This window comes from Tachysurus vachellii, chromosome 1 (assembly GCF_030014155.1).
Source record: "Tachysurus vachellii isolate PV-2020 chromosome 1, HZAU_Pvac_v1, whole genome shotgun sequence".
NCBI classification, from domain to species: domain Eukaryota; kingdom Metazoa; phylum Chordata; class Actinopteri; order Siluriformes; family Bagridae; genus Tachysurus; species Tachysurus vachellii.
In genome coordinates, this window is record NC_083460.1 from 22919005 (window position 1) to 22930571 (window position 11567).

At 35.4% G+C, this 11567-nt stretch overlaps 1 protein-coding gene across 4 annotated transcripts; it reads right to left on the reverse strand.

The window, feature by feature from the left end:
• Nucleotides 1-314: 314 nt before the first annotated feature.
• LOC132851034 (uncharacterized) lies at nucleotides 315-7253 on the reverse strand. 4 transcript variants are annotated; one of them, XM_060877604.1, is made up of 7 exons: nucleotides 6763-7252; nucleotides 5436-5798; nucleotides 4573-4617; nucleotides 3010-3051; nucleotides 2310-2354; nucleotides 1934-2047; nucleotides 315-1376 (listed from the first exon to the last, which is right to left on the reverse strand). In XM_060877604.1, exons 1-7 carry the CDS (start codon nucleotides 6803-6805, stop codon nucleotides 1201-1203), a joined length of 828 nt encoding a protein of 275 aa, XP_060733587.1. In that variant the 5' UTR covers nucleotides 6806-7252; the 3' UTR covers nucleotides 315-1200. The 4 variants fall into 4 exon arrangements, with proteins under 4 accessions (XP_060733587.1, XP_060733604.1, XP_060733596.1 ...); XM_060877621.1 differs by lacking the exon at nucleotides 2310-2354 and having other exon boundaries at nucleotides 6763-7253; XM_060877613.1 differs by lacking the exon at nucleotides 3010-3051 and having other exon boundaries at nucleotides 6763-7251.
• Nucleotides 7254-11567: the final 4314 nt, after the last annotated feature.

An 11567-nucleotide genomic window follows, 5' to 3' on the forward strand; every position in this document is an offset into this window, starting at 1 on the left:
TTTCATTAATTGAAGCTCTCTGTGTGGATCAGTATGGTTTTATACATTGCCCTGCTGCCAAATAATGTCTGACTGCATAATTGCATAAACAAACAGGTTTCAAATATATTTCTATTACACTGTATTTCTATTCATGCAGTAAAATTAAGCAAAGATCGGAATATGTATGCCATGCTCTGATAAAAGGCACAGAATTCTGCGTAAATCTTTAAACAATATGGCTATGAACCTGCTGTTTTGCTTTCAACATTTCTGTTTTGAGCAACGTTCCGAACGATTTCTTTGCAAATGTAAAATTAAAAACTGAAACAATGTTATTCACAATATAATAATAAATGTTTATTTTTTATGGCTGATCATTACACAAATATGGAATAATATACAGTATTGTGTACGTGTTGAATATGTATTGTTTTTTTCATGCATTTTCAGTGATGATAAAAAGTAAGTACATCCTTTTTACCCCTTTTTTTTTTTACTCAATGGTTTTATGTATTCAAACATGAGAAAACATCATCAGGTCCTAAAAATGAATAAATCTAACATCAGCTGATAAACACCTCAATCCACTGTCATTATATACTTAAAAATAAAAATATCAGACCATATCATTTACTCTTACAGCTTTCATGGCAATTAACAGTCATTTGCAGCCAGAAGCTAGCTAAGCTAATCTAATGCATCTGAACTGCTGATAATTGGATAATTGTGGCCACTTTTAGAAAAGTATATCAACACCATATCTCATTTGTTTCCTCATAAGACCTAAGGGTCATTCAAACCCATCATCAGACAGTGAGACGGATAATTAAGGAGGTCATTCAAGTCTTCCACCAGTCTTCCAGATGTATGGTCCAGCAAATTCACCCCAATGTCCGAAAATGTTTGATCAGAAACATTGCAAAAAACCCAAGAGTTACATCTAGAGATCTGCAGGACAGGTTAAAATATTAAATGTTCTACCAAATGACTTAAATTACTGAAAAAATGACCAAGTTTGGATCTTCTGGAAGAATGTTTTTTTTTTTTGGAGAAATGGAGCTCCTCATTATGCCAAATCATTCTGGAGGCAAACATGAGGTCATCTCTTATAGTGGTTCATGTAACTGTACAATGATCCTCACCCCACCAACAGAATTACAACTGAAAGGCTGATTGACAAAATAAAGCTGGACTAATCAGATTTATAATCCAGATCCATCATCTACATTTTGGGCTCGGTTGTCTACCTTTCGGACAAGATTCATATTTATGTGGTTTCAAAGTATCCGTTTGTTTATTTGTATATCCTTTTGATGGTATGCAGAGATGAAGGGACTGATCTTCTTTCCAGCGTCTCTTCGAGGCTTCTTTGGTGTTCTCATAAATAGGAGACTCTAAAAAATAAACATTTTTACAGATTATTTTAACAACAGATTTTTAGAATGATCTTTTTCTTATATGGTCAGGTCTGATAATTGAGGACATGTAACTTGCTCTGCAAATAGATTTTGCACCCCAGTTCTGTAACCACAAGCAGTTTACAGCCGTGTTTTATCTGAATTGGACACCTCATCCGAGTGTGACTCATATCACACACCACCTACACACAATAGAACTCTAGCAAGACAGAAAAAAAAGCAGACCTGACCTCAAACAGACGTTTTGCTCTGCTGTGCATGACTCTTTCACACACAACCATAATAAATCAACATGCATTCTTGACTGTCTTCGCTATATGGTTGTCTGTCTATAGGAACTCTATAGTCTGTCTATAGTATAAAGATACTACATACAATCCTACCAGTGATGGTTTGCCATTTCAGAGAAGGTTCTAAGTGATCCTAGGAGAACCCGTTTACAACGCTTAGTAAATAAACACTCAAAGAAAGGCTGTCTGAAGGTCAGTGTCATGCTGTATGACATCTTTTAGATGCTTAGGCATGAGGTTTACCTTTTTTCCTTATACGTATGACCGTTGTGATGATCACAGTTGTTATAATCAAAACCCCACCTGATGCCAAAGCTACCCACAGCCACCAAGGGGAAGGTTTTAGAGTTTCAGGGGCTGAAAAAGAAGAAAGAAAAGAGAAACACTGTACAGCTTATAATGTTTTGGAACAATTTATTTTTAAAGTCAGTTAGTACAAGTAAAAGTTTATAGACTTAAATGTTGGGCAAGACCATTTGAAAGCCACTGACTGGGACTAAATTCAGCTCCAGATCAGTCTAAGATCATGATTTGAGCTAAATCTCTAGTTACAGATGAACTAGATCTTGATATATACTTATGAATGCACAAAAATCTGACAATAAAAGCTTCTATTTACCACAAATTGTTGTATTGCAGCCCCGTTTACTGACTGGGGGTGAATCTGTAAATAAATAAATAAACAACGTGGGATATTATTGATTTAGATGTTCGATGTACCATAGATAGTGTTGAGAGATATCCCTCTTGTTCTAATTAATGCTAATTAGATATTTATGAGAATTATGAAAGTGGGTGTATGTATATAAATCCAGATGTTTCTAAACTTTTTTGAACCCAGCCTTTTTTTTGCTATAATGTATAGTGATCATATACCTTCAGATATGTTTTAAAAAAAAGGATGGCATGAAGACAGTATGAAAAAGTAAGACCAGGTAATATTTCAGGGATAGATGTTAGAGATATATAGAATTTAAAATTTTTAATTAGCCCTGCGATGGGTTGGCACTCCGTCCAGGGTGTATCCTGCCTTGATGCCCGATGACGCCTGAGATAGGCAAAGGCTCCCCGTGACCCGAGATAGTTCGGATAAGCGGTAGAAGATGAATGAATGAATGAATTTTTAATTAATATTTTAAAATTAATTTTAAGCTATAATTTTTTGTAAGCTATACAAATAAAGTGAATTGAATTGAATTTCACAATAATTCAGCTTTTTGTTTTAATGACAGTGAATATTCTGGTTTAAGTTTTACATTCATAGAAACTGTGACTTGACAAAATAAAAAAATGTAAAAGTTTTTTTGTTTTTTTTTTACCAATTTTGGATGTTGGACTTGGGCTCTGATGCAAAAACATACCTGGAAATAAAAGCACAAATCGTTTCAGAGTCTAGACACCAGCACAGAGAAATGGACTGGCCACACAGATCACTTATGATGTCACAGTTTGGTTTTATGTTCCAGCACAAAGGCACTCCCACTAGTACAATGTTGCTTGCTCTCTGCACAATAAAGTTAAAAAAAATTCTAAATTGTTCTCCCTCATAGTAACAATTAATTTGAATTTAAAATATTTTTAATTTCAGCATTATTATTAACGCTCACTTTTAAGGTCATTTTTTCACAACCAGACCTCCATATACCAGAGAATGATGCATTCTCAGCTTAGCAAGCAAGGAAAGATATTTTCTGGAAAAAAAAGAGTAGGAGAACAGTGTCTGTGCCTTGCGAGAATTATTCTGTCCAAAGTCATATCACCTAGTTCAGTGAATTGGTGATAAAATTGTAGATTGAATTGAAATGGCAGAGCTTTCCTTGTTATGGCCAGTATATTTATGCTCTGGAATATGGTCCAATTTTGGGTTAGACTACAGGTTTTCTATCTTCGGGATAAAAAACACACAGTTAATAAACATTCACTGGCCCACAGGGTGATGAAAGTCAAGACGAAAGCCGGAGAGACAGAGGCTCTCCGGAGACATGCAACTCTTTGAGGACTGGTTTCTCCTTGTTGACATTTCCAACCAACATTTCCTCTTTGAGGACTTCCAATTCTAGGTTAATGTTACTTGGGTGTTAAAATGTACGTTCTCAAGGCTCTACAGGACATGGCTGAGATTATCACATTATCACTATCATTTATTAATTTATTTTTTTGGAGACTAAGTCCAGTACCAGTGACTAAGTCCAAGTAAAAATGCCATTAATTTAGACACTATTCCAAGAAAATACAAAATGCATCTCGTTTCAAACCTCTGCTTAAGTCTAAAAAAACTGAATTTAAGTCCAATACATTTAGTTTTGCTGGTTGCTTGTGGTACTTGAATGATGCAGCAATGCAGCACCTTTGCTTGATCCTTTAAATTTTTTATCTTGTTAAATCCTTAATAATTTAAGTATATTGGACAAAAAAATTAAATGAAGTTATCCATCAAACAGGGCCAAACCGTTTTAGGCTTGAAATGTTAGGCTAGAAATATCAATATATTTAATAATTCTATATTTGGTTTATCAAAGGAACCCGGATAATTTCAACATATATTCGAGACTTTATCACTTACTAGGTTGTTGTTTGCCATTTAATGTTTTAATCGTCTAAATGTAAATTATGTTGAGATATTGGAATGCTGATGAAGATAATAAAAATTAATAATGATTAAAATAAATTGATTTTGGATCAAAACTCAAATGTTATAGTACCATTACAGGCTAATCAGCCACTAACTCAGAATGAACTCTACTCCAGATGACATCAATGTGTCCTCCTCATCCTCTCTAAATTAAAACTAGCTCTGGTACAGAAGAAATTGCTCTGACTATGTACTAAAGAATTCACAAAGAATCTGACTAAAGTATCTGACTATAAAAGCTTCTATTTACCACAAGTTGTTGTATTGAACTCCAAATTACTCTCTGTGGGTGAATCTGTAACAGAGAAACATGAGATATGTCTTAGTTAGATGTTCGATTGTGAGAGATAGTGTTGTGAGATATCTCTCATGTTCTATTTAATGCTAATTAGACAATATACAGCATGCAGGCTGATGCTTTGCACTGTCTTTTGTCTCACACTGTTTGCAGACGATGCACTTTATGTGGCAGCTTATTTTAAGCTCTGTGTACCTTAGCTCTGTGTTCTACTTTGTAGCACCGTGGACATGGATAAAAGTTGTCTCATTTCACTATATACTGCGTCAGCTATACATGGTTGAAATGACAATAAAAGCTTCTTGACTTCTTCTTCTGAAGTTTACATTTACGGCATTTGGCAGGCTTCCTTATCCAGAGCGATGTACAAAGGTGCTTTGAAGTCTCTATCGATGAATACATGACCACTGGTTCACTAGGTTACAGACTTATTAGCATGTCATCAAACTGTTCAGTTTTTGTTTCTTGAGTTTTTGTTATATTCCACATTTATAATTTAGGAATGTTAAAGCCATATTCCGTAAACGTTTGTGCATATTTTTATGGTTGATTTCACTCCACCGAGTCATAGTCTGTCACTCAGTGTTGTCTAGGAACTAGAAAGAAATTTGTCCATTTATATCCAGTGCAAAATAGTAAATAAAGACAAAAAGGAATGAATGAATGAAATGGGAGGAGATTGTTGAGATGTAAATAATTAGATTTATTTATTAGTGGATTGTTACTTCTAACCATACTATGATTTTGTTTTACTATAAAGTATTAATTAAGTGTTATATACAGTATTATTATACTGTATATAAAGTAGTACTTACAGATCACCAGTTTAGATCCATTGCTGTGTTCATTGATGAGTCGAGGAATATCCTGTGTGACACTACAAAAATACCATCCCATGTCACTGAACGTAACATTTCTAATCGTCAAATATGAAGCAGTCCTTTCTCTGGCTTCATGGTAACGACTCACATTGGAGCCATTTGATGAGTGGATTTCTATCTTTTTCTGGTCCTTAAAGTCAGAGGTTTTGCTAAAATACCATTTTACTTTGAGTCCATTAACGTCTGTGAAAAAAGTACAGTTGATGGTTGTGTTTGATCCTAAACAGGCAGTAACCATCGTGGGAACCTTAGGTTCAATAAGTGTCCCCGGATCTCTGTCGTTAATTACGGCTGCCACTGTGGAGTAAACCAAACACGGAGAGGAAATTAAGGTTTTAGGCCACATTTATTTCAACACTTTCATGTTTTTATAAATGTTTTATTTCCTCAATCACTTGAATCAGTACTATAAATTATGGAATCTGACAGAAGTATCTGATTATGAATTTGATATCTTTTGAATTACATACACATTAATTGTTTCTGGTGTATTTTGCAATATTTTACACATATTTTGACTTTCTTTAGAACAAGCCTAGGAATAAGCACAGCATGCCTTTCAAAATTATGATTACAAAAATGTTTTTCTCAACATTTATATAAAACAATGTAGATAAATCTGAAAAATAGAGTTTGGGTAAATTAGGCCAAATCATCAAACCCATTTACTATTTGGGTGGAACATAAAAACTGACATAAAACATAAAAATCTAAAAATAAAACATAAATAAACAGGACATTTTATTTTGTTGTTTGAACACAAATTACAAATTATTTTTTATCTAATCCAATTATTAAAATATTAAGCACATATTTATTATTAATATTTAATATTGGCTCTGGCTTTTTATTAAACTTTCCACACTACGAATACGTTAAAAAAAATTATTAAAATCAATATATTCATATTGATTTAATTTAATATATCAATATATAGTTCATAATATTTAATTTTATATTTGTTTGTTAGAGATTCGTTTTCTTTTATCGATGCTCAAATGAAACCTTTTCGATTAACCGGTTCAGCAGTTTTTCAACAATATGAAATATCTAAATATACAAACATTGATCATTGTGATTTCCATCACTTTAGCTGTGAGAGATCAAATAACAAGGATACACAAATTAAAAAACCTGGATTGTGCAAATTGTGGACCCACTTACAGAAAGAAAGAAAGAAACAAACAAACAAACAAAAATTCTGTGAAACCCATGAGCATTTCCATTTATCTTGTATGGTTATGAATGTAAAATGTCTGACCTGTGAGCAACAGCAGAAAACTCCTGTTGAGTAAGTAGTCCATTTTCCTTGTGAAGTAGTTCACCCAAAATGCAAAGACCTTTTAAAAGTTCCAGAGAAAAGTACAAGAGAGTTTCTCACCTACATCACTGAAAATATTGGTGTGTGAAAGGTCTGTGTTACACGCTAGTTTGTGAGAGTTGAGTTATCTAAGAAGGTTCGTGTGAAATCCTGCTGAAAACCTAAAGCAGCAAATGAAGTGAAGAGGAAGCACACAGAGAAACCACTTAAACCACCAGAACAACTATGAATCAAGCATGAAAATAAGAAAGGAAAATGTCAGCATGTAGAAAACGTATGTAGAAAAGTTGTATCGATGGTGTTGACACTAACATAAAGGAATGTAGTAGTAACGAGAGGATCAGTTTGAGTCAAAGTGCAGTGAGAAAAACACAGTGTGAAAAGAGGTCAACCAAATAAAGGATGAGAGCCAACAACTGTATAACACCTGGTGAAGATGAACCTCAGAAGCGTGTGTCATTTAGCAAAATACCACACACACACACACACACACACACACACACACACACGGGCGCTCGTGCACGCACGTTCAAAGTCTAGCTTTCTTTCCGTCTCATCATAAAACCCATGAACCCAAAGTCATGCAATCCAAACAACATACACATTTCTTTAATTTGATGTTTTTACTGATCAGAGACTAACAAAACAATCCTCATATCCTCAATCCTCAAAATGATATAAATTCATTCGTGCATCGTTTGTGCACGCAAAATAAATGTTTTATGCTCATTCAGATTTTGAGATATTAATATTATATGATCTTTTATGGAGCCCCACTTACCAGCTGCGAATAAGCTAAAGGCCAGTAGACGATGTTGTCTTGTCAGTCTTTTTTTGGTGCTTCCTAATTTCAGACTTACATCAATTTCAATTTACATCCACAACACTGGCAGTGACGCCGTGCTCCAATGACTTATACTGCTTTAATTGCTTGCAACAATTAAATGACCAGCAGGAAAATCGGTTTTGAATTGTGATATGCTATAAAATGTTAAAAATATTTAACCTTAAATATGTCATGTTGCTTGCAACCTGAACTGAGCGGATGTGACTTTGCCATCTGAAAAAGAATACAAACTGTTAAAGTTGTTCTAACATTCACTCGTCCCAGGTGCCATGAACAGGAATGAGCTCAAATGTTTATTTTACTTATCACTTACCAATTATTAAGAGAATATTGACCAGTCAGGTGTTACTAATGGAATCATCATCGAGACCTTGACTACCTCTATAAAAGCTGATCTTCTGGCAGTTTGGTGTTTGGGTATGTATCTACATCATACAATGAAGATAGAAGATCAATGATGACCTGAACAGAGGTGGGAGTAAGTCACACATGTGCAAGTCACAAGTAAGTCTCAAGTCATGAATGTCGTCAAACTCAAGTCGAGTCTTTTTTTAATATTTGTCAAGCAAGTCTCAAGTCTCAAATTTGCGACAAGTCTTACTCGAGTCAAGTCGAGTCCCCCATCTTTGGATCATTTAACTTAAGTCCGAGTCAAGTCTCAAGTCATGAATGACAAGTCAAAGTCAAGTCGAGTCTTTTTTTAATATTTGTCAAGCAAGTCTCAAGTCTCAAATTTGTGACTTAAGTCTGAATCGAGTCAAGTCATATGACTCAGGTCCCTCATGAATAAGGAATTGTCACTGTTCTTCAATCTGGGAAATGTTAGACCATCTTCAAACATTTAGAAATGTAGCATTCTACTGTATGAAGAACTGTTTACAAAAAGAGAAAAAGACAAAAAAATATGACAAGGGTGGAAAAGGAAAGGTGGATAGGAATAATGTTCTGCAACATTATCCTTTGTATTGAGACCATGGTAGAGATATTTGGTGATCATGCACACTACCATGTTTGGCAAGAAGCAAATACAACGTATTATCACAAGCACCACATGCTAACTGTCAAGCATGGAGGTAGAGGAGTGAAGAGGTATCTGGGCTTGTTTTGAATCCATAGGTAATGAACTAAACCTGAATATTCTTTAGGCAAATGTGATGCTATCCATTGAGCCCTTGACACATTGATCTCTAGCACAGAGAAATCTGAATGTCTAAAGATGAGAAAAAATATGAAGATGTTGGAATGGCTAAGTCAAAGTTCAGACCTCAACTCTATTAAGATGCTGTAGGCTGATCTTGAGAGCTGGGCAAAAATGAATGCCTTGTTCAACAAACAAAACATCTGTTGTACAGTACATGGTCTTGAATTAGAAGACGTTCTTATAGTTTCCTACTAATATCTGAAATTGTTCTTGTTACTTAAGTTTATTTTTGTTTATAATAGTCGGTGAAGTCATTTAGCACATTTAGGCACTGATTACTAAAAGCACAGCCTTAAAAGAGAGCATGCTTTCTTTGTCCCGTGACTGGATCATTTTCAATTCAGTTTTCCTCGGAAATGAAAAGGGAATAATTCCATTTCAGTTCCTCTAAAAGATACCACAGCTACCTGTATATTTAAAACCTACAGCAATCTCTGATAAAAGATCATTACTGCTAAATTGTAAAGAATATAAAACATTTCTAGTAGTATGTAAGTGTAAATTATCACTTTGATTATCAGCATCATCCTCATCATACAACCATCATTTCTTTACTTTCCTGCTCAGCAATAATAGCTGATGTATTCAGTTAAATTTCCTTTTAATTATGCCGTTTGACATTTTAAAATTTTGTTAATTGTAATCTGTACACAGTGTTTTAGAGCTAGCACTATCATCGGCACGACACGATATTACATTGCAATGATAACCAGAGTTAGCATGCAACACACACCCATATCTCTATGCTGAGGAGTGCGAACTTGAGCTAGAACAATCAAATACCACAAGTTCATGAAGGACCTGTTTCAGTTTTTTGTTTTACTGAGATTTGTAAGTGCCCTGAAAAGCGTTGCGTGATTAAATGAGAGCCTGGAGCTCTTCCAGAATTTGGCCTGCCTCTCGAGTCTTTATCCACAACCTCAGACACCAGGTTCTGCAAAGATGTGGAAACCTGCCATTGTGGAAGATTCAGGCACATTTTGGAAGAACAGCAGCCGAACTTTAAATCCCTCCAGCAGGAAGCAGACATAGAGTCAGCGGGCACTCCAGATGTACCTGAGGTCCAACACATCTCCAGCTGTATCCCCTTTCCACCCCTAAAGGTCTGGACGCCTTCTTGTTCTTTTGAGTCTTCAGCAGCTGTGTGGTAAAGGTCAGAAGAGGAATGGGATATCCAGCTCCTTCCCTTCCTATCAGGAGTAGCCCTGCTTTTGGTCACCTTCCCCATTCACCAACATACAGCAGCTGAATGATCTCTTTAGACCAATTCAGTTTGTAATATGTCAGTGACGCCTTAACAGGATTTTAAGAGCAAGCTCATGCTATCTACTAACTGTCATGAATTTAAGGTCAGTTAGTGAGGAGTCAGCCACAAATACAATATTTTAAAATACAAAAAGCACAGTCTTGATTATGGTGTTCAAATCACGAACAAGTATGAAGTCAGGAGTCCAATTGTAGCGGTCAAGTGCCAATGCCAAGGACGGTGAGCTTGGAGCTCAGCTTGGAATTGTTGACAGTTTTAAAATTCAAGCTTGACTACAAACCCTCGTAGAAAGGACATAATTTACATTTACATTATCACAGTGTCACACAAATGAGGATGCCTTCTGAGCCTGGTTCCTCTTAAGGGTTTTTCTTATATCATAACAGGGAGCTTTTGTTTTCCACCGTCACCTCAGGGATAAATGTTAGAGATTTTATTCTGTTTCTATACTTCAGTAAAGCTGATTTAAGACAATTAAGGACATTGACACAAAGCACAATACAATACAATTGAATTCAATTGAATTGAGCTGAAATCAATGGATACCATCTTAACCTAAGAGCTGCTAAATATACAGGTGGGTCACGGCATGGTGGAGTTGCATGGTGATGCCCTCCTGGCATGGTAGGTAAATTGACACGTCTCAGCTTCGATGCAAGGTTCCTGTGTTTCCCCGTCCCAGGCAAGCTCTTGATACCTTGATATTTTTGTAGTCTATGAGTATTTGGATCCGATTTGTCTAGATTCTTAACTATCTACTCTCAGCTTAAGCTTAATGATCTGTTTTACAACCTGAACTGTTTATCTAGTGCAACGGTCAGCAGAATTATTGGCACCCATTTCCTTTATTTTAGATTTCCTAGATTATGATCACTTTGTTCAACATATTTTTATTATAGGTTCGATAAGAACAATAGTTCTACCACTTAGGAGTATTCTATTTGCTTACAAATAGCCCCAAAGTGGTGGCCTTGAAATAATCTGTGCTACATGGATCACTCTTTTCATCATCAGAGATCAGAGACATCTTGATGGACCGCCAGTCCCTCAGTCATACGCCATAATACTACATCTCACAAGACCAAAAAAGACAGCAAACATAAATAGAGCTGAGAGTGTAGATACTGAGGAGAAGGATCTCAACTCAACTACACCACAGAGCACAGTACATCACTGTACAGCTCGAACGTACAGTGACCTGCAGGAGAATGTGCTGTTTAGGTCCTGCCTCAGTCTTTGGATGCTCTCAGTCAACACTGATAACTTTTAATAAACTGTGCTTTCACTGGGCCTCATTTAGTAAAGAAAAATTTTATGAAGAAAAAGTCTTATTTTTCATAAGAAAAAGTTATGAATAAGCTAATTTTCTTCATATTCGTTTATTTTGAATCCTGACTTGGTAAATATTACTTTGCAGCATTATAACTATT

Coding starts and splice junctions, on each gene's coding strand:
- LOC132851034 (XM_060877604.1), bottom strand. CDS start 6,805: ATGGACTACTTACTCAACAGGAGTTTTCTGCTGTTGCTCACAG. Junction 4,618..5,435: donor TGGATCTAAACTGGTGATCT/GTAAGTACTACT, acceptor TCTCTGTTACAG/ATTCACCCACAGAGAGTAAT. Junction 2,048..2,309: donor CTGCAATACAACAATTTGTG/GTAAATAGAAGC, acceptor CTTCTTTTTCAG/CCCCTGAAACTCTAAAACCT.